Source organism: Chelmon rostratus, chromosome 19 (assembly GCF_017976325.1).
Source record: "Chelmon rostratus isolate fCheRos1 chromosome 19, fCheRos1.pri, whole genome shotgun sequence".
In the NCBI taxonomy this organism is placed as follows: Eukaryota; Metazoa; Chordata; class Actinopteri; order Chaetodontiformes; family Chaetodontidae; genus Chelmon; species Chelmon rostratus.
The window spans coordinates 15,627,795-15,651,591 of NC_055676.1; the positions used below are offsets into that span (position 1 = coordinate 15,627,795).

Here is a 23,797-nt window from a genome sequence, read left to right on the forward strand (position 1 = left end):
GACACAGTATGGAAAGCCTATATAAAATTCACACAGCCCGCATGTGGTGGTGGTCTGAGCCGCTGATAAGGCTTTGCAGGCTTTCTGACTTCAGTCTAGATGAAGGATGAGCTTCTCAGACGTAGACGTTGTCCATCCTGCTGATGCTCCCTCGTCTCATCGTAAACTCTTGTGCACCCTCTGGTGCTTGCTAGTCTCCCAAACTTCTTTGTGTAGCCTGCTTTGCAGATTGTCTTCCTTGTCTGTGTGGTTGCTCATTATTCAGAGACAGACGGATCTCAGGTCATCTGCAGCTGCAGCAAAGGAGAAGCAGGAAAGATGGCGATCATCCATTAGACCGACCGGGCGCACGCATGAAATACGAGGACAACTTTTGGGAGGATCGCTTGAGGAGAAGACTGTACCAGTGAGTTTTTTCCCCCCCACCTCTTGCACTATATTTCCAGTTTCGCCAAGATTTCGGCTGGGCTTTCAAGGTCTGCGAGAACGTCGGTATGGTAGATCATGGGATATAATTTGGAGAGCGCCTCGTGAATGACCTGGAAAGAGCTCACCCCCCCGCTCCGCTTCTCCTTTTTTAGTCCAGGTCCAGCCGACTTGGGAGAGGAAGCCGGGGCGAGATTTTAGTCGGGTGGGCGCTCCGGCTGGCAACCATGCAGCCAAAGTCAAGTGGGTCTTCTCGCTTCCCAGTTAATATCCTAACCGACCTGCCTCGCTTCCTCGCTATGTCGCCTGTCGGTTTGTTGTCAAAGTGACACAAGGAAATGGACGCGGCGCCGCGTGAAAAGCGGGGTCGCCTGCGCGTTTCGGCGGCGCCGGAGCGGAGTGTTTTGTTATTCTGACATGTCTGGTCAGGGGGGATTGCTGGCCCCGGCCGTGCGTCCCCGCTCCGGCCGCGCGTGTTGCTGCGCGTTAGCTTCACGGAGGAGCCATTGCACGGATTGCTCTCCTCTCCCAACCAGCCTCCATTAGCGTCACAGAGGAGCTGGCATAGCCGCTGGGTCCAGTCACATACACACTGTGAGAGCCATGTCCAGCGTGAGGAGGCTATATGTGCACCCCCTCCCCTCTGCCCTGATCCTTTTCTTTCTTTCTTTCTTTTTTTTTTAGAAAAAGAAACCCTATCTGGTGGCGATTTTGACTCGGTTCTCCACAGGGTTGGAGCTAGATATCTCTTGATGGTGGTGAAATGAATGTAAGCGCAGTGTGGACTTGATCTGCTTTTATTCCCATGTTTTTGTTTTTGTTCTTTGGTGGTGGTGGTGGTGGGGGGATTTTTCTTGCTAAACGCGGGTCCCCTGCACTGTTTGGATGCCTTATTTGCTGTCACTGGTCTCAAGTCAGGTATGTCAGCCTCTAGTAGGGCTTCACCATAAAATGGAGGAAAGCAGATGAGTCTCCAAGGAGAGCCCTGGAGTCAGACAGGCAGGATCCCTCACGCCAGAACAAAGGTTGTGTTCAAGAAAATAGTCGGCCACAACCTCCTCCTCCTCTTCCTCCTCCCTCCTCTTCTTCTTCTTCTTCTTCTTCTTCTGCTTCTGCTGCTTCCTCTTCTTCTGCTGCCTTTTCTGCCCTTTTCAGCTCGGAAGTTTCAGTCTGCCAGAGGAAGCAGAAGAAGAAGAACTCTGCAAAGTGAGGTTGGATCCTTTCAGTAGGGGCTTTCAAGGTTAACTTCAGCGTTTTAACTCCACGAACTCGCCGCCTTTTCATCCGCACGATTAAAACATCCCATGGCTTGTAGAAACGTGGTGATTTTTTATTTATTTTTTTTCAGTTGGCTTTGCAGGTGACACTGTGTGGTTTTGTGTTCGTGGTGCCTGAGGGACACGTGAATGAGAGGAATGTTAATGCTGAATAATGCAGTGTTTTGTTGTTGTTTTTTTCTTCTTTTGGCCATGCAGGTAGTTAATGTTCAACTAAGTGGTCTCAACACACACACACACACACACTGTCTTCTCTCTCTCTTCTGTGTGTGTGTGTGTGAGAGAGAGAGAGAGTGAAGTAATTGCTGTTGCAGACAGTTTCTTTAAGGAAGTTCTCAAGATGATTCTCTGCTTGTGTTTTGGAGGACTTTTATGGACTATTTCTTGCATATATCTGTCATCTGCTCACTGTGTGACGGCTCTGAATGCAAAGCAACATATTCTGGTTTATGCTCTCACTCGTAATGAACAGACTTATTAGTCACAGAGGGACTAGCCGACCGCCTCTTCTGTTTATGTGGCTGCACACGTGCCTGCTGTTGCAAGATCGTACTTATCTAATTCAAGTATATTAAATGACTTTAAAAGTTATTTTACAGATGCGGGTGTTGGTCATCTATTAAGTGGCTCTATGCTGTAATGCACTCTGCACAGCCAGAGGTGACTTTTCACACATTATATCCTAAAGGTGTCTGTTGACCAGCCTGTGAGGAGAGTGAAGGAGGTGTGTTTGCAAGCTGTAGCGTGTTCCTGTGTTTGTGTGTGTGTGTGTGTGTGTGTGTGTGGCTGTGCTACGCTCTGCAGTTCCCCTGGCCACTGTGTGAAATCTTGCTGACAAGGAGACTGTGAGCTTGACACACTGTGCTGCGACAATGCTGGGGCTGAGAAGAGCAATCAAAATGGTGGCGATGCTCCTTCTCCCTGGCGTGGCAGGGCAAACAGGTTCTCGAGGAGGGAGCCGATAGAGGACGGGCCGGGCAGGAATCTGCTGCGGTCGACACATTTGTCTCGCAGGCGGGTGCGGTGGATGTAGTCTGGTGGATGTTCTGCAAATGAGCCCGTTGATTAAACTCTGGATGCAGTTTTTTTTGTGTGTGTGTGTGAGGAGGGAGCTCACAGATCGGGACTGCGTGTCTTCGCGCTTTCGAGCTCCTGTGGCAACTCTCGTCCTCGACGCATCCATGACTGTTTCCTCAGTGGTGAAGCTTATTCATGCTACGCTACGAGCTAATCTGTGTGCTCAGGTTTTCGCTTCAGCTCAACCCTGAGGTCATGTGGGTCAGGGCTGTTTGCTTTGGCTGTGGCAGACATGACTTTTCCAGTAGTTTGTGTTAGAGTGAAGCAAGGCTGGATTACTAACAGCTCAAAATGAGCCACTGCCCCAGGGGCCCCAGACTCTCAGAGGCCCCCAATGCTCTCGGTGTGGCAATTACTTTGTTGTAATTTGATTAATTAGAATTTTGTCTGGCAATATACGCCACTAAAGTAAATTAAAAACTGAAAAGCACAGGGCACTAAGGTGGCTGCTGCATTTTTACCAGATAGGGCTTGTGTTAAATTGAAGCAACTGAAACTGAAACAATTAGTCAATTTATCAGGAAATTAATCTGCATTTGTTTTTACAATTAGTTACAAATGTAAGCAAGGTTATTACAAGGTTATTACAAGTATAAGTTGAACTTTATTGCTTGCCAAACATTTTTCTGGCTCCAGTTTCTCCAGTGTGAAGTCATATTGTATGTTAGTTAATTGCATATCTTTGGATTTTAGACTGTTAATTGGACAAAATAAGACACACCAATATGTTGCCTTGGACAATTCACACTTTTTTCACATGTTTTTCAGACAAAAAGATGAATGTAGAGAATAATAGTCTGATTAATCAATAGTGAAAATAATCACTGGCTAAATTGGACTTAATGTCTTAAGTATTACAGTTGATATTCTGCTTGCATGGTGAATATCTAGTTTATCACAAACTAACCGATCTGGGGCACTTAAGGCAAAAGGCGTTAGGAGAATATGTGTGGGTGATGGTGGTGCTGACGGGCCCACACGCCTGGAGCCCCTCAGCAGGTTTATCCGGCCCTGCCTTTAACACGTTTCTGAAGTTGCTGTAATTTGTTAAACACACTCCATTTCTAATGTATTTACCCAGCATTGATTTATTCAATTCAGCGCAGCATCTTGCAACATGAGGCTTGTAGCTTCAGTTGGTCCAAGTGTGCGACCGACTGAATATGCAAAGGCCGTCCAAATCAAGCTGAAATTTCACCTCTGCATGATATATTTAACACACATTGTTGCTGCAGTTCAGCGTTGAGGTGACAGAACTGAACTATGGGAGATACTTTTGGAAAAAAAATAAAAATTATGTAACTGGATTTTTGCGAGGTATTTCAGGATTACGCTTAAAAAACTCGACAGAGAGGACAGAGGATTAAACAAGAGAGGCTCCTGTGATGGTTTGAACGCTGGAAGGAAGTGGTTGTGAAGCTCATCACTCACTGCGATACTCTCTTGCTGTGTCTCTTGTGCACACACACACACACACACACAGAGCAGCCCTCCCTCCCTCCCTCTCATTCACTCGCTCACATTGGGTGATGCACTCCTCCATTCTTCTCTACCTGGGGCAGTGAAGAAGGCCAGGGAGACGCACAAAAGCAAATTGAAATGCTCCAGTGAGTGCTTTCTTGACATGATGCATGGCTCATGAGACGCAGCTCGGCCCTGCTGCTGCGCTTGTAAGTGTGCTGAAACACACACAGGCCCCCAGATCCAAAAACACCACAGTCTTTAAAGTGCAGCAAAAAAAACCCTCCACTTTCTCTCATTTTACCGACCTTCCTCGCGCCATAAACCTGTTTCCTGCCTTGATTTTGGATTTGATTTAAACACGAAAGCTTTGTCACGGTTGAATAATTCAGCGCTGTGCGATGGGCTGATTTGAAAAACTAAAAAGCAACATCATGTCGGGGTTTAGATGCAACAAGGAAGTGGCTTGCTGGAGGTGTCATTCCAGTTTCTGTTGTCAGTTGCCACGTCACATCTCTGCAAAACTGGTTCCTCCTCTCTGCTTTCCATCCGAACATCAACAGTTCACTTCTCCCCCTCCTGGGACAAAAAGAAATGCCTGTAACTCAACATAGCTCACAGTTGTGTCTTTGACAGAACACATGTTACCCATATGGGGGGTTAGTTTTCTAGAAAATGAAGACTTCAGGTATAAGGTGGCCGTGCTGATGAGACAGTCTGTCCACTGAGATAAACGAAGCCATCACGACACGCTCAGGTTTCCAGACTAAATTCAGGATTTATGCCCTTCTCTAATAAGACACAGTGAACCGGCTCTGTCAGCCTCGAGCTGCCTGTGGTGGAAAAAATCCCGAATTCTTTGGAGACGCCCGTTCCTTGGGCAGTGTGGTGCCACCGGACAAGGCCTTCATTGAGCGGGAACAGGAGTGGTCTTGTAGAAGGGATCCACACTGGCTCGGCCTACGAAGCAACAGAGCTGTCCAAGGACGATTAAATATTTAAAGGCTTGGAAAGGAGGTCTCAGTGGTAAGTTAATATTGATGGGTCTCTCATCTTTCCCTTCTCAAACTTGTTGCCTCAAGAGGTCGGTTTGGTGAACCTGGAGAGGAACCTCACCTCTCCTCCTCTTAGATAAACTCAGCTCTAAAAAGCTGTCTGAATTAAAAAAAAAAAAAAAAAAATCCTCCAAAGACTCTGTGAGCGAACCAGACTTGAGTTTTTCAGCTTTTTTTTTTTTTTTTTTTTAACTGCTGTGTCCTCCTTTGGTCACTCTGGAATACTCCATCCTGACGAGCTTGTAACCTCACCCACTCCCTGTAACTGTAGTAACTGCCATGTCAGGCTTACGAGGAAGTCAGCATTGCAGTGTTTTCTGGCAGTTGTCCACTGAGCACCACTTACAAGAATCCCTTCAGTGCATCTCGCAGCCTTTTCTTGTGTCTCTTCTTGTTGTTCTTTTTTTTTGGTGAATTGGTGGAATTAGATACCGCTGAAGGCGTTTTAATAGATAAAAAGAAAACAGGAACAAAATCAAGGTTTTAGACTGTTGATTGAGATAAGAGCCTTCAGTGGAAGGTGATGGTGTCCCTTCATACAAGTACTGCACTTTACTCAATTACTGGACAGGAGTTTAGCACCTTGAGAGCTGACCTTCGTGTGTGTAGTTTGTTCCCAGTTGTCCATACATGTTGCCTGAGATAATACAGGATTTATTTGAGACGGCGGCAGATTGATTTACACCAGGAAATGGTTTCCAAGGAGAGATGGACTACAAGGCTGCGTGGAATGTAAGGTTTCCTGGAGTAATTGTCTTTGTGGAAAAACACTTCCTGGTTTCTCTCCAAGATCTGTCCTTGGACATCCTTCGCTTGCCCCCGACTCTTCAGCGGTGTTTATTTAGCCCGTGAACTCAGCTTTAGGACGTCTGAACACACAAGCTTTAGGCTCGTGTGTTGTGTGTGTGTGTGTGTGTGTGTGTGGAGCAGCAAACATTTTTGTGCTGTAGCCTACTTGTGTACAGTACTTGATAGAATTCTTCTTCTGAGAATTTCTCCCTTCGAGCTCGAGGGAAGAGACCTCTTGAGAAAACCAAATATATCTACCTATTCCTTCCCATATAAAATTGTAAAAATAATCGCGCCTAAGGCGATTAATTAAATTGTGCACTTAATCATTTTTGGATGGAAATATTTAATCATGTTGCTGAGGGTTGCCCCAAGTTTTATCTTTTATGCTTTTCTGTCTAGAAAAATGAATTTACCTCTCTCATAGAAGCACTGAAGCAAGAATCTTTTTGGGTCACCTTTGTTTGCCCATGTTATCTGCAGAAGATGTCACATATCTTCTTAACGTTCTGCACAGCGGGGCGAGGGAAAGCATTCAAAGGCATAGTTCTCACATCTCTTTTGGACGTTGCCTTCAGCTCGTGAGGAACGGCCCAGCCACGCTCTTGGTGGCCATCTTTGCAGCCGAGCAAAACCACACATCTCACTTCTGCTTTTGCTGACTGCCATGACGGTCTGCAGAGGAACAGACAGGAGGGGAAGCTGCTCGCTCAGGTCTGTGCTCTTAAAGTTAAACACTTCCATCTGTGTAACAAGATAGCGAGCGGAGGCAGCTCCACGCAGCTGAGCTGAGGACAGTCAAAGACCTTGAGGAGCACAAAATGGTGGATGGCCGTGCCACTGATACTCCAGCATGATTGGCTGTGTCTCCTTGGCCACAGTGGGGCCGGCTGTGTGAAATGGAGTCCTCTGTGTGGAGCGTTGGCCCAGCCTCAGCTCTGATGCAGAAGATAATTCTGTCAGCCCCGAGAGAGAGAGACAGAGAGAGAGAGAGAGAGAGAGAGAGAGGAGAGAGCAGCCAAGTGAGGTGACTATACCAAGGGGAGGTCGAGCTGTAGACTTCCTGAAAATTCAAACTCATGCATGTCTGCATGCTCCTGACATCTCCTCCTCACGCAGCTACTTGCTTTGCCGGGTTCTGACTTCTGTTACCAACTGCGTTTTTCGCTTTTGCATTGAGCTCAGATGAAAGGATTCATTTTTGGTTTTGTTAACAGGAGTGAAGAGAGTGACTTTGTAAGGGTATTCATTATCTAACCTTCACACCCAGCAGGCTTTAGCTGAGGGATTTACCAGCCCCCTGTTTTGTTGCTTTGTGAAAAATTCAGGCCTGAAGGTCACATAAATATCTCTCGTGATTAAAAAGCGTAAATGCAGAAGATGTTAGCGCTTACAGTCTTTCACATTTTGAATGGAGTAGTTTTCTTTCTTTTTTTTTTTGGCTGAGTTTTCACCATGACAACCTGAAGACAGTAGCCACATGGAAGATGGCCATTAATGCTTGTCTCCTCCTAATCTGCTTGGTCATTATCTTCTGTGCAAAAGAGGTCAAATGTTGCTAGCGAGTGCTGTGTGCTGCAGCCGTCCTCCTTTTCAGAGGGAACAATCTGAGCCCTCTGCCGAGCACAAAGGCTACCCTTGGAGCAAGGTTACTTGTACCATGATGGCCAGATTCTTTCTTTCTCTCTTTTTTTTTGGTGCAGCTTTAGAGAAACGTGCAATTAGCAAGTTGGATGTCTTTTGATTGAGAGAAGAAACATCTTGGTTTGCAAAGAAAGAGTATAAATAGGAGAGCGAGTGCAGTGATATTAAGTATTAAAGGCCGTCTGACTGGATGGGTGATGTCAGGTAACCATCTGTCAGGGAGAGACAGGCTGACACAAGCACCGTCTGACCTTGCAGTATGGACGACACACGCATAAAACAGAAAATTATCTCCTCTTCCTGGGATTAGCGTAGTGTTGCAACTGGGAGCCATGCTAATGGCATTCCTCGCTCTCCCTTTCAGCTCCTCTGTGTCTCTTTTTGATGTGAGGACTTGCTTGAAGGCCTCAGTCAGCAGAATGCTTTGAGGTCCAGTGATCAAACCCCTTCTGTTCTCCAGACTCCGCTCGTTGTCCTTTAATACCGAGGTGGCACATGTTCATATCATGTATGCATTAACTTTGATGTCGAAGCAGATGATATCCAAAGCAGGATATTGATGAGTAAACCAGCTTTAAGGGCAGTAACATTGTGTAAACACAGTGATAGGGTGAAGAAAGAATTCAGTTTTGCATCTTCATTTCGTTTCATTAATCCTGCATCCAGTCGGCTTCATCAGATGGTCAGGTAGTAAGCCTACACAATCTTCTCCTTTTGCCAGAATCCTTAAGGGTCGTCTGGGCCTGCAGCCGTGAGGTGTTTCTCTTTAACGTCCTCTGAATGTGACACCAGTGAAGGTCAGGCTGCAGACAGATCAGCAAAGCTCGCTGGATTGCAGCGTCTGAAAGTCTCTGCACCTGTATTTACCCATCCTCTGAGACAATGTGGGATTACTGAGCTGGTTTCCTGAATGTTCACCCGAAATCCAGACTTTCTTTGTCTCATCCATTCAGTTAAAGTAACCAGTGCAAGAAGGTTCAGCATAAAGGGCTACTGTTTGAAGTCCCTCTGTGCTCAGAAGGGGTTCAAAATATTTAGGTAGCACAATACTTCATTAACTCAGGGTTGTTACTGTGTTAAGATTCGGTTTTCTGCATTTAAAATCAAGAAGGGAGCTATTTTTTCTAATTCTAATCTAATTGAAGCAATTAAAACTAGTTTTTCAGTAAATGCCAAAGTGTGCAAAGACAAGTGGTGACACAGATTCAGATTTGAAAACAGATCTAAAATCAGATTTAAGGCTCTTAATTTTTTTCTCTCCTAAATTTTTTCTGGTACAAAGTGAAAACAAACTTGAAGACTTGGAGGAATCAGGACCTTATCTAGATCAGGTCATCTTTCTCTGATGGATGGTCATGTAAAGAGGAAGCTCTAAAGGAAAAACTACCAAGAGGCCAACAGCAAGCTAAAAATAACCAAAGGGCTGTATAGCAGAGTCTATGCACAACATGCACTGAGTGAGAGTTTTCTGTGTTTGAGCACTTCTGAGCTGAGGGGCAGCAAGATGAAGACTTCTTCTCACCAAAGAGCACATGTTCGTTTTGCAAGCATGTGGTTCATTCCCATGACAGGAAGTGGAACCTGTGATCTGGTGAGACCAAGGTAGAATGTTTTGATCTTAATATCTAAATATAGAGCAGTGGCACATGGAGTACAGGTCATTACCTTAAGGACAATGCTTACTGCAATGCACAGCCCATAATACTGCACAGCTGTTGGGATGGCTAGAAGAGGAGTTGTTTAAGACACTCTGAGAATATGTTTCCACTGTAAAGTTAAAAGGGAGTTTCATATTTGAAACCACGTGGCTGAAAAGAAAAATATGTTAAGTGCACATATGGAGGAAAGCAAAAAAATCTATCAAATTAAAACAAAATATTGAGTAATAAAAAAACAAAAGAAAACTTTTGGCGAGTTAATACCTTAGGGGGAAAACCACTTCCTGTCTCCAAAAGTGAGTGCAGTCAAACAGAGCAGACCTTCCTTTAGCTCAGTTTAAAGTGCAGCCTGTGTAACCTTTCCTGAACAGCAGAACATGTGGCATCTATGGGATGATGGTAAATGCTAAAATGTTCTCTTAACAGTAGCACAAGTAAATTTGCTAATCTCAGCTAACATTAGCCACCATAAGCCACTGGTCATATCAGAGCAAGTGAGGCTGTAGCAGCAAAGCCTCTGAGTGAACTGAGGGTTTGCTTTGCTATGCGTTTATTTTAACATGTGTCATTTCTCTTTGCTTTGATGGAGAGCACTTTGCTCTATGTCTGATATGTCGGATGGACTTGCGGCTGAAGACGAAGGAGTGTTGGAAGAATGTTTCTGGTCAAGGCCGTGTTAGCTGGTTAATGGTTGACCTACTTTTTTGAATGCCATATGCTTCCTGAAACAGATTTGTCGCCAGATTAACGCCAGCGTTTTTAGTCAGGTGGCTGATAATATCTTACGATAATGTTGACGATCTCGGCCTCTCGCACATCGTTGCTGACTTGTGCTCCATCCACTGTTGGTTGATTCCTTATTAACATGATATGGTCTCGGCATTAGGGTTCAGGCGTTCAGCTGCTGCTCATCCTGCTATATTTATTCAGCATGTTGACCTCAGAGAATAAAAACAGAGTCTATAGAAATGATCATAGTTTGCAGTTTACAGGGAGGTGTGTGATGGCATGACTCTTGTGTTTCCAGCTCTTTTTTCCTTTTTTTCCGCTGTGTTTCATGCCATATTCATCCCTTTCATCCCATTCCAGCAGATGTCTGATGAATGTTATGACAAAACGTTCATACCGAACATTATTGATTGCTCACATCTCCTCTGAAAAGGCCTGGTCCATTGATCGGCCAGGTGGGATCGATGTCTCATCTCTGTGTATTCAGACTTCCTCAAATGAACAGCACCATGTGATCACATCATTTAAGGAAGCTCTCTGCTCTCACAGTCAGAGAGGAGCGGGGTCACTGTCCAGCTCACTGTCGGTCTTATCACCCGAGGGCTGAGGCGTTCTCGTAATGAAACAGATAGGCTCGTCAAGACTCCAGTAACAAGATATCTATCTGTCAGAATCAGGTGATTAGATTGTGGTACTGTAAATTAATTACAGTGTCAAAGTTTATTAGATTACCTGTTAGATTGAAGTGGATTATTATTACGTATATATATATAAATAATCAGGAAATTACAAGCTAAAGTAACAGTATTAAGTCATACAGGGTTCTGGCCATGTAAATTTTTGGTTTTAAAAACATCACAGTGAAAATGATGCTTAAAAGGCTTACATATATTTGTGTATTTGTTTATGAATATTACTTTAAACATATAATATGTGACATTTCTGCATTTAAATCCCTAAAAACAAAGACTTTGTTGAGTTGTCTAATCAGAATATCCCAAATTTTTGCAACGATGTTCAAACCCAGGGAATTCCTTATTTTTTCCAAAGTGGGTTTCATTAGGTCAAATGGCATAATATCCTCTTTACCCTCTCGATCTTTTAAACGTCTGGAGAAGTACGGGAAACACTACATGATACGTCAGAGAGCGAGGAAGAAGTCGGCTAGTGTGACTAAACGTAAAGTAAACAAAACTTTAGTACATTAACTCGTTCATTAGCATTTCTGCTTATTCTGAGTCACGCCAGATAGATTTTCATCAGCAGTGGTGGTTGTTTGACAATGAAAACAACAACTCCCATGATCCCATGCTACTTCGTGACAACATCAAACTACGATTTGTTTGATGATGTTTATTTTTAAAAAATCTGAAGACATCACATTGGCTTCTTGAAAACTATGGTTGACACTTGTGACTGTTTGTGGACTACCAATGAAACTCTTGGTTTCAGCTCTATTCTTGTGCAAAATCAGCACCTTGTTTTTTCCTCTCCACCCCTCTTTGTCTGAGCTCTCCTTAATGCATGAGGCTGCGTTTACTGTAAACTTTGGTGTCTTCTTATAGCAGGAAACCCAACACTTTTGGGTGCAAGTGGACATAACAACAGTGTGAAACTCAGTGTGGGTTGATCTGCTTTCATGCAAATCTGTAAAACCAGAAAACAACGAGCATGAGTGATACTCAGCACCTATGTATAGTATCTCCACTTAACATGCTTACTAATGCAGTAGTGTTGTGGTTGTATCTGTGAATATGTTGCTCTTCTGTGGAGGGATTACTGGTGTATGAAGGCCATTCAGGTCGGACCATCTTTTCTTTTTGGGACCAGTGTTGTTATGTGCTACAGTGCCGACAGATAAAAGCCTGACAGCGAGCCAACAAGAGTGTAAGCTACATGCAGGCCAAAGAATCGCTACAGACCAGGCGAGGCTATTTTGGCTGGCTTGCATTCGAGGGCACCATTCCTAATCTGGGCCGAAATAACTTCCAAACTGTGTATTAAGAAATTCTTGGGAGATCCTTTTGAGGGAATAATGCCCTGTGACATATTCTGAACCGACTGGTTTAATACGTGTTTCGAGACCTTCAGGTGAATATGAAGAATCCAAAACAAGTTGACACTGGAATTCAGACCTTCGTGTGTTTGAGGTGGTGATGGTGCTGAGTAGCTGTGTACGGTATTTGTGTTCTTTCACGCATGCCTGGCTGAGAGAATGTAAGCACATGCACATATGGTTGCATGTTAGCCGACAGTCCAACCATCCAAACGTTAATTACACTTCCTGGTTACCCTTTGGCTGTGGATTGAGTGCCTGTAGCAGCCCTGTGTCTGTTCGCCATAAATAATGCAGCAAGGAATGTGCTGATGATTATGACAAAAATGTGTCTCGCCCCATAACAAGGTTAACAATATCATGTTATTGTTATTAATTGTTATTTTGTCATTTAAAGCTACAGTAACATCTTTAAGCTGATATGAAGAAGTTGTCAGCAAACAGTTGCTTATTTACACATCCAGCAGCTAGCAGCAGTTGTGTATTTCTGACCACCCGGTGACTGTAAGTCAAGCTCTTTTAACTCTGTTTTGGTCTCCACCCACTCCTGAGGGAAACATCTGGCTCTTTAGCTTCTAAAAGATCCACCATGTTGACTAGCTAGTTGCTAACTGTGTCTGTGTGTGGCTGAGCGGGTAGGGTGCGGTGGGTTTAGCGCTTCTTAGCTAAAAACAGCTACATGCTACGGCCGGAAATTACACTATGAGAGCAGAGAGAGTGAACCAAAATATTAAAGTTGTGATACAGCTAAATAATGAACTGAAACTTTGCTATAATATACTATAATTATACTATGTGCTAAACTATAAAGCTCTGTAAAGGAGAGAAGAGCATCACTGCAACCAACTGCTTTTCCACATTTGCCAATTTACAAAAATATTGATTCTAACTAAGCAATCATGAAGTCAGCAAACTGACCCAGTAATATCATGTACACAGAAATATCTATTTAAAGTGTGCTAACAGTGGCTAATATTAGCCACCCTTATTTACTGGTCAAACCAGACATAATAACACTGTGAGTGAGGCTGTGTTTTATTGCTGATGGATTCAGGTGTTCATTTGTATTGAGAATCGTGTTTTATTTCTTCTTTAAAGTTTGGGTTAGAGGCATTTGAACTGAGGATAAGCAGGTTTTTAGCCACATATGATATTAAACTGTTGATCTTTGGGTTTTGGATTAACGGTCAAATAAAAACAAGAATTTTAAGATGCCACCTCAGGCTCAGGGAAATTACAATAGGCTCCATTTTTTGGACATTTTATTGAGAAAATCACATTTTATGCTTTGATTTCAGTTACACTTTGTAATTTCCGTAAATACAATACAAACTATTTTGTATGCAGAACTGTTGGCAGAATTTAATGTGCTGTCATTACAGATCAAACTTTATTTCTGGCGAAAAAAGGACGCGAAGGTTATGTGAGTTCGCTGTGGCTCCAAAAGAAATGGTGTGTTAAGATTTCCCACAGATGTGGAAGGAGTGACTCAGTTGTCCTGACCCTGCAGTCAGGTCTGTGATGGCGTTATGTACAATTCAGGTCAGCTTGGATGGTAGTGGCAGTCACCAAGTCTTAACTGTTTTGGTGCTCCATTCAGCGGAAGCATGTTTTCAACCTGTTTTAGGTGTTATGCCTTGTATAGTTAGCCCTATATGTCCCTTTAGCATGTTGAAATACAGGTCTAACATTGTTTATGTGCCTTTTACAATCAAAGTGGAAAACTTGGTGGTGGTGCTGAAATAGGTCTGAAAAACTATGTTTGAAGTTAAAATACACACACACACACACACACACACACATCAGTCATCTGGTCTAGAGCTGCATCTACTAGTTCTTTGTCATTATTGTCATTGATTCATCTACCAATTATTATTTCAATTATTTGCTTAATTGTTTGTCTGAAAAATGTCAGAAAATAGGGAGAAATGTCTGTCAAAGTTTTCTAAAGCCAGGGTGACGTCTTCAAATCACTTGTTTTGCTCAACCAGTCTGAAACCCAAAAATATTCATTTAACCATCACAAAAGACATGAAAAGCAGAAAAATCCTCACAATTGAGCAGCTGAAACTAGAGAATGTTTGTCATATTTGTGTGAAAAATGACTCGAGGGATTATTCTACTATCAGAATAGTAAATGCTTATGTGCCAGACAGCTCCTGTCAGTCTACAAATGTTGTAATACTGTAACCCTGTTAACTGTATTATTAAAAATGCAAGTTAAACATTGATGTGATCCAGCACAGGTGAAGATAATCTCATCAACAGACTCTCGCCACTTTAAATCTAATGATGCAGTCACCAGGTGTAGGATGAGCAACAAAAAAACCTTTGACTTTGAAACTAAAGCTATAACTCAGTTTCTCCGGTTTCAAGGTCCCTCCGTTGGATCTGGTAAAGAGAATGACGAAAGGTTTGATGCCAAAATAAATATTTCTTGCTGCTGCTTGACTTGGCCCATACTTGCATCAGCAGATGTTGGATTTCAGGACGATGATTTGAGCCTTCGGCTTTAAAAAGCTTCTGAAAGGCTGCAGAGATTTGTCATTCTGTGATAGAAAGGTGCTGTTGAAAACTCTTTATGTAAATGCATTTGAAATGAAAACAAGGTTAAATCAGGAGCAGTGTAATAATTCTATAAAATAACAGAAGATGTAATGTTTCTTTAATACCGCAGGAGTTTGACTGAAATGTCATCTGCGTGCTTCATGTCAGTTTGAAAAGAAAATAACAGCTGATATTTGGGAACTTCTACATTTGGGAACTACCTCAAAAAATGGTGCATCCCAAATGCAATAGTACAATTAAATTGGGAACACCTTTGCAGTTGGTGTGAGACAGCGTCCCAGTAGGTGATCTTATGAAAATAAATATGCGTTTTGATTGTTTGATATGAAGGGATGAACTGACCGATATCCATCCACAGATTACAACTAGGTTGAGAATCTATTGTTGTTAGTCCCACATCTGGTCCAAGACTCACTTTGCACTTGTGCTTGTCAACAACATCTTAGGGAAGGTTTTGCTGCCTTATAGTTCACATACATTACAATTGTGTTGTGTCATGTGAAAATATCTCCCTTGTCTCTTTGCATAGACTAGAATTAACAGCTGTTAAAAGCATTGATAAGCAATAAGGAAGTGAGAAAACTACACAAAAGAGACATGCAAGCAAAACTCAGCTGTATGCTTCCGTGTAGCGCTGAAAGGATTAGTTTATTAATCAATGACTTGATGGACAGAAGTGTCTTTGGCAGCTAAATTCATAATGCTTTCATAAGATGAACACCTTTGAGTTTTGCACTGTTGGTCAGACAAAACTATTCAAAAAACGTCTCCTTAAAAAAAAATTGAATAGTCAAAAAGATTCATCGATTCAATCAAGAAACAATCAACATTGGCCGACAGAGATGGTGTTTTACCTCTTTGAATGAGTTTTTCAGTTCCGTCAGTATTTATACAAATGCAGCACCTGATGCTGTGACAGGACAGTACAGAGTGGATGGACACATCTTTAGTACACGAGGTGCACGCTCTACAGGTGAGCTACCTGGGCGTTTTATTATGGAAGTCATGTGTTTAATTGCTCATTGTCAAATTCATTCCTCTTGACCAGGTGTTTTATAGCCTTATTACAGCATGCGGTCACAAGTTGACACATTTAATGGCAGAAAGTTACTTAAACCGGAACAACGAGCTCAAAGACAGGTTCATATTATTACTGCGAGGAAGCTGTCGGGGTGGGAAATACTGAGAAAAGGCTTTTGGCATTGATGAGATTATCAGAGAATATTGAATATCAGTTATTTACACAGAGTTACCGTGCCAGCATGCAGAAGCCGCTGTTATGAACCCACTTGCTTTGCGCCACAGTGGCGTGCGGCAGACTTCTTGTCTCTTGTGCCTGTGATATATTTATGATAAAATAATAACATGGAAGAGCTGCGGGAGCTGAATTCATGTAAACAAATCTCCCTCGCAGCAGCCTTGTAGCAGTGAGGTGCACTGCGCTCCAGATCCAGTGCTTGATTTTCAAGCCAAGTTTTTAGACATTGAAGCCAGGTTTTGCTGTTTTGCATGTTACGCTCTGATGTTTCCAGCTGTAATGAGGTCTAATACATGTTTCTAGCTGTCACCATCTCTATCAGAGATGGCGACAGCTTGGCGTAGTTCTCTGCACCATTCATTCTCGCTGATCATCGTCATGTCATGTTTAGAACGTAGTTTGAAGCGCGTGTTTATTTTTACCATAAATTTGCTGCCTTACAACACATTTATTTTGAAGTTGTCTTATAGCTTCACATTCGTCCATGCAGAGCATGTGAGCGTGTGAACACCTGCACAAATACTAAACCAGTAAAGTAGCCTCGCAACCAGCATCCTGCTTTGGCCACAGGTTGTGGTGTGTCGGCTTGTGTTTCAGCACTGTGTTATTATGAGCAACTGTTAAGCTCACTATCAGATCTGGTGCGTGGAGCTCTCCAGGGCTCACGACATTGGAGGATGGGAGTAGCCATCTTGATCCCCAGCTCTCTTCCTCCTGTTTGTGCAAGAGGCCGAATCGTCGCTGGTCCTGCAGACACCAGGAGACGGTTCCACTGCTGAAAACCAGGAGCAGACTGTGGACTAAAGACATCAGAATTTGAAGTATGATGCGATTACCTTTGCACCAGCTTTTTCTCTCTTTTTTTTGAGGTAACTTTCTTGAAACTAAACATGTACTCATTTTTCTCCGACGCTGTCATCTCCGCAAAGACAAAAATCAATTTCCGTGGCTGTGGTTGCCTGCTCTTACTGCCACTGTATTTTCCCTTTAAAAAGCTGGCTGTCATTTTCAATCAATGGGTCATTAATTATTGAGGGTGCGCAGGTTGACAAGATGCACGTTCTGTCTTGTTTGCCAGACGAATTATATGCAGCCAGGATGCTCGCCGTGTAATAACAACGCATCAGTGGATTTTCCTCTCCTGGACGGCATGAGATGGTGGCCCTAACCAACAGTTAAGGACAAAACCTCTGTACTCCTAATCAGCTTAATGCTGGCTTATTCAAAGGCCCTCTTTCAGACAGAGCAGCTGCTGTCAGCCAGTTTGAGTAGAGGGTGTGACTGCTGGCAGAGCTCGCCGATGCAGAGAGACCGGTTGGTGATTAACAAATGTCAGTAGACTTTGGAATCTGGGGAGCCCAGTCTGATGGCTTTGTCCTCCGTTGCTCACCACTGAAGGTCTTCCAGGTGGCTCCGTCATGCTCTCTCGCCGCCTCCCTTCTCCTCCCACCCTTCCCCTCCAGGGCCCCGCTCTCCCCTTCTGCTTCTCTCTGCCCTCTTCTCGCCTTCTCCTCGGGGCTCAGGGTTTACCGAGCTCCGAGATAAAGAAGTTCAGACATGCCTCACATTTTTAGACCCCCCTTGTGGAAACATAGTTGGCAGCCTCTCCACAGAGTGTTGGTGCGTGCCGCTCGCGCTGACCTATTCCGTCTTTCTTTGGAACAGGGGGGTTGTAGCATTTCTCTCAAAATCTCTCGATGCGAGAGATAATGTCCCTGAGAAATGAAAGGACGAGGCAAAGTCAGCCTAGCGAGAGTGTGAGATGTTTTCTGCTGAGCTGTGTGGGCAGAGGGCCTGGGTACAGCACTGTACATCTGGCAGATAGATTTCTGTCAGCAGCTCTCCAGTGTCAGGCTGCCTGCCTTTGAGGAAGAGGATCAGATCTGTGGGTCCATGTTGTGTGCTGGCTGAACACCTAAGCGCACATAGTCAGCTCCTAAAATGGCTGCCCTTGAAGCTCGGCTCAGAGGAGGATCTGAGCAGCTCAGTCGCTGCCTGTTAGAGCCCCAGCTGACTAGATGAAAGCAGTTACACAATCTCACCCATTAACTTGGTGTGGCGCAGGGACCGAGTGGCTGAAAAGACACAGCCAACTCTAAGGCAGATGGTGGTTGTGTAGGAGGCTTTTTTTTTTTCTCCCCCCTCCCCGGGCATTCCTCTCCCCTTCTCTCGCTTGATATCCATGTCAAGGAACCTGGCATTAGGAGGCAACTTTGTTCAAAACAACAGTGGACTGCCAAGAGAGCAGGGTGGGGCCCCGTGGTGAGGCTGTAACCTGACCCTGAACAACAATGGATCCCCTGGTTGCTCAGGGACATACTGGCTGCTTGGCCGGCTCTCCACTGGCCGGCCAGTTGGGTGTGGGAAGCCGGGTGGGATTCCCAACTGTCTCTGGCTTGATCTCACTTGAAATTTCTTGGTTTCAGTATCGAGATCAGTGGACTGAATTTGATCGTGGTGCTGAAGCTACGTTTCATTATATCTCTGCTGAAATCAAAGGTGACTTTGTAACATGATACCCAGTTTCTATTTTTTTCAGTATTACAGAATTTCTTTCTTGTGTGTGAAATAACTTACACTGCAACTGTGAAATGATCAGTTTAACATTTTTAAACAAGCATTTGTTGTCTCAAAATTTAATGAATGGCTGAAATAATCAGTTAATTCATTAGTAACATCGATGTCAGCACCTCACAGTTGGAGCTGCTTTGCTTAACTTTACAGGACATCGTATCGAATTTATACGTGCTAACATTTTCTATAACTTTGGTATTTTATATCAAACACAGCAGTGTTTTAGCGTCAAGCTGTTGTGGTGTGTTTAAAATCTGTTTTTTAAGTTTGCACACTTAAGCACCAAGCCTGCATCAGCTCAAAAACTGTGTTACAAGATACTCTGACTTGTGTGGGCACAGTTATTTCACCGTCTCCTCCCTTGAGCCTCTCCGCTATAGGGCCAGATTGAATACATTAAAAGAGTAGTGCACTGATAAGGTTTACACTCCTGTAACTATCAGACTAACGGTGGACTAAAGAGCAAAACTGATGCAGCAGAACCAGAGATATAATTTTTTATTCCATGCATTCTTCGTCCTTTTCAAAATCTGGTCCTCTGGATCCACAAACGGCTGTATGCCACTTTTTTCACATATGTCACATATGCAGTCATGCTCCCCAAGACCTGTGAACAAACTCTAAAGTGGGCGCAGTTTAACCTTAAGTTCAGAGCGGCATGTCAGCATACATGTCACATTAACATTAATTGAAACTTGTTCTTTTGTAGACAAACGGAAAAGGGCCTGTGTGATTTGCTGTTTTTGCGTATTTACATACTTTATAGACCTGCTTACTGACTTGTTTGTGTGTGTTAAATACAACATCAGGCTGAATGAAATAAATGTGGGTTTTCTACTTAATGCTCAAGTGAAAAACACAGTGTTGCTGTGTTTATGCCACTTCTGCTCTGAAGTAGCTTAATGAAGCTGCTTTTGTATGAATGTAACTTAATTAGGACGTTTGTCTTCATATAATTAAGAGGCCTCAATTGAGGCCTGAGAAGTTTTGATTATGATGGTGTTATGGGATGATAGTGATTATTATTTACCATGGTCTGAGTGAATGCTTGATTCTGATTGGCTGTAGAGTGCCCATTAATTCCTGGGTAATGGACTCCTACAAAATAGTTTTAACCCATTTTGAGAATATGACAACTTTGATGACCAGGATGCAGCCGCCAAGTCATACCTAAGGTTTGACCTAATTTACTGGAATAGTGAACAATATTTGTGTTGCATAAAAACCTTATGGGATGGTAATGATCGTTCCAGGTATTAGTCAAACCCTCAGGTGTTACCATGGACACTGAGTTATGGGTTGTGAAAATGTTTTGATAGCAAAACGCAGGAAAATATAAATTAGTGGTCTTAATTTTCCTGTCGGAAAGGGTTGTAATACACTGACCTTATACAGACCCCCTTCAAAAAACCTGAACTGTCCCTTTAAGTTTGGGTATTATTGATGAAACATCCTCATCACCTGGTATTTCAGCAAAAATATAGGGAGAACTGGTGGTTAGAATTTCAAGTATTTTAGGTGGATTGTAAACATGAACCATGGCATGGTGTGATGTAGGCTTCTGTCATTGAGATCAATGGCTCAACATAGAGTCATGCTTGCAATGTGAACCATTAATCCTCTTTGAATACATGCAAAATATTTCTGTATTTGGCTAATAGAATACACAAATGAATACTTCTTAGAAAAGAAGCAGGACTTAGAAAAGTGAGTCTCAGCTTGTGTTTTGCAGTTAATTTAAATCAAAGTTGCCTCCCTGGGATGTCAGGATGGACCATAATGTGTATAATGTCCATGTCATCCCTCTCGGCTCTCTCTGTCACTGCGTTTCCTGTATCTCTGTGTGGTCAAGCTGCACAGTAAAGGCAAAAAATACCAAAAGAAATACCTTAAAATACCAAAAGGTTTATCGCGTTGTCAGCACACAAAGGAGTTTGGCACAAAAGAGAAACACGTAAACGCATTGTTGCACACTAAGGCTTCTGTCCTGGTCATTTTTAACAAACAGAGCTGACATGCAGTGTGCACAGTGTGTGTGTGTGTGTTTGTGTGTGTGTGTGTGTGTGTGTGTGTGTGTGTGTGTGTGTACCTTTTGTGTGCATACACCGGTGTGTGCACAACTTTCCATGTGCAAACTTCATTGTTGTTTTAGTCTTGTATTTCAAGTTTTTTTCCCCCCTCAATCTGGCATTGATATGAAGGGGAAACACCTGGCTTCATATCAAGGAGTTAATGAGGAGAATGGCCACCTGTGCATGAAGAAGAGCTTCAATCCATCTTGAAATGCTGTCGTAGAAGGTATAGCTGTGCGTAGGTTCAAATATGTTCAGACCATGAAACTGCCCTTAAGCTAACTTAGTGGTTTGTGGCTGTAATCATCAGGAAATATGATGAGAAACCAGCGTTTGTACCACAGGGTGCACCTGGTCCTGTGAAATGCTCTCATACTGTAAGGCTATTGGCCGTTATGCGTCTCTGGAGACCCAGTGAGTCCTGCAACATAGCCACATCCATGCTATTGACAGATCCTCCATGTTAGTTGCGTCTTTATGCTTGAGCCTTGAATATTAGCAGTTTGGGCATGAATGGGAGCCTTGTTATGAATATCAGCTTTGTGGACTCACATGCAGTTCTTGCACAAACTGGGTCAGAGAGGTGCTGATTCAGTGTTCATTTGCTGACTTTTTTAGGCTCTGTATCCTTTTGTTTAAGCAGTTTGTTCATATTTGATACGCGCTGTTTGATTATTTGAGAGTCATTCAACAGTGATGTGATTCACCTTTGTTACTGCATTTAGGTCCAGATGATACAGCATGTAGAGAGTATCTTGCTTCCAGCTTCCTGCTTCCATATCCCAGTGAAACAGGATGTGACAAAATGTGATTACGTTTTCGGGGTGTCCGTCCGTCCGTCTGTCTGTCTCATTCTAGAGAACACGTCATCTCAGCAACATCTAGAGAGAGTTTCTTCACATTTGACACAAACATTCACTTTACTCAAGGGAGAATGGATTAGATTGTTTGTCAAAGGTCAAGGTCACTGAGACCAAAGACAACACATTTTTGGCCATAACTCAAGAATTCATACGCGAGTTGTGAGCAAATTTCATACAAATGTCACATGAGATAAAGCGATGAACTGTGTTTTATGACCAAAAGGTCAAAGGTCAACTTCAGTGTAACATTATAATGTTCTGCAAAAACACTTATCCGGACGTTTTTCAATGTCATAACTCTGAAACTGTGGTGATTGTGTAGATCTATGCGCTGCCAGGCTGACAAGGTTGTGTGAAGCAGCATCCATATCTGAAGCTCATTGGTTCTGCCGATGTTAAGCTTCAAGTGATTGTCGTTGCACCAAAAAAGGCATTTTTCATTTCATCTGACATAAAGTTAAACTCAGTTCCCATGTGACATATTTTTTTCCTCCTAAAGAATTGCAGTTTGCACCTCTTGTCTCAAGCAATCATAATGTGCTCACAGACACGAGTAACTTTGGGGTTTTTTGGCTTTGATTTAGTTATTGTTTCAAAAGAAAGTGTGAAAAAAGTCATTATGATTGGGTTTTGATTTGAGAGTCAAGGTTGTAAACTGTGCCCTTTAACTTCCTCAGATCTCAGATCTGGCGTGAGCTACAAATCCTGTTAGTGACATTATATGGTTTTCAAGAAAAAATGACAGTTGATTAGAAAGCCATGATGAAAGAGCTGTGAAATGATGGCCACATCATCAACATCCATTTTCCTGACCAAGTCCAAACTGCAAAGCAGCCCAAAGACATAAAGCCTTCATCTCTCGGTTGATTCATTCAATCTTATTTCAGAGCAGTTGATACAATCTGATGGAATAGTCTGCTCTAAATACTGAGCTGTGGAGCTGCTCTCCAGCTGTTGCTTATCCCAAGGTAATAAAAATGGGACAAATCAGCCCATAATCCCTCCTCAGTCCCTCCATTGTTCTTGGAATGATGCTATGCTAAAAAATGGGACCTTCTTAGTATTCATCAGTGTTCTTCTTAGTAACATCAGCATCTGCTGAATTCTCCTCTTTGTTACGTTTTGTGAGGCTTTCTATCAGAGTTTGTGGACAACCAGAGGCGCTTTGGTGATTGAAAATAGTCTCATTTTCTATTGAATGTGTGACTCTTTTGTCCATTTGCTTTTGTCTTCATGATGAGAGAAATTTGTTGCAATTTTGTGTAAATGAATGTGTCTTTATCTGATTTTTGAGAATATTAGTTTTTTAGTGGGAAAATTAATTTAGATTTGCATGGTGTGTTTGTATTTCACCGACATATTAAATCTAGACTTCAGATTTTATTCTAACGTCTCACCATTCTGATATTATTGAAAGTCAAAGCAATGATAAAAAAATAAATGCACAGTTATGCTGTGTCTTGATTTGTCCTGATTCAGATTACTGACACGTCAGTGAACTGCATTTTGTTGTAAATTAAACTTCAAAAGGTTATGAAGGGCTAAAAAAATGAGACTGCTTCAGAGCGTATGATCATGAATATAAAAGCATATGTTTTGCTGGTCATTGTCTTGTTATGTGGAAAAGGTGTGCCATCTATCCTGCACTTGATTATACTTTGTTCACAGCAGGAATTGCAATTAGTAATCACGCTAGATTATCTCAAAGCTTATTTTTATGGAAGGGCTTGTTCGCTACACTGAAAATGAGGCATCACATGATAATGTTAGTCTCGAAGTCTTGAACTGACTTCAGTCTTAAAGCTTTGTAATTGATGTAAATGGAGGCTCCTATGAATAGTTTAACCTGATTTTTATAAATTACTTCTTCTTTCTTTTCAATCACAACCACTTAATTAGACATTTCTTCTACCTTGTACTCTGTGGAAAATACTGCATGTCCTCACAATTTTTTTCTCTCTCTTTTCCCTGTAGGTTTCCCTGATTTTCCAGGGAGTGCTCCCTCTTTTCAGTGATGGAGGTATTGCAGTGTGATGGCTGTGACTTCCGTGCCGAGTCATACGATGACTTGAAGACCCACATTCAGGAAGTGCACACTGTTTTCCTGCAGCCTGCAGATGCAGATGAGTCTGACTCTCTGAAAGACGAGGATGAAGATGAGGAGGAAGAGGAGGAATATGAGGATAAGGATGACAAGGATGACAAGGATTATACACCTCCTAAAGCTGGAATGAGTATGCCCACCACATTAATTCAGATGTCACAGTTAATTTGTTGAGGATTAGGAAAT

General features: G+C 42.8%; 1 protein-coding gene across 3 annotated transcripts in view; it reads left to right on the top strand.

Annotated features, from left to right (window-relative positions):
* Positions 1 to 277: 277 nt before the first annotated feature.
* Positions 278 to 23,797, top strand: part of znf462 (zinc finger protein 462) — a 51,791-nt gene continuing 28,271 nt past the window's right edge. For 2 of the 3 annotated variants that reach the window (XM_041959910.1, XM_041959914.1), the window contains exons 1-2: positions 278 to 406; positions 23,482 to 23,741. In XM_041959910.1, coding sequence (XP_041815844.1) covers positions 23,522 to 23,741 — 220 coding nt within the window. In that variant the 5' untranslated portion in view covers positions 278 to 406; positions 23,482 to 23,521. Of the gene's footprint in view, positions 407 to 5,143; positions 5,268 to 23,481; positions 23,742 to 23,797 lie in introns of those variants that run through there. The other variant, XM_041959911.1, reaches the window with a different exon arrangement.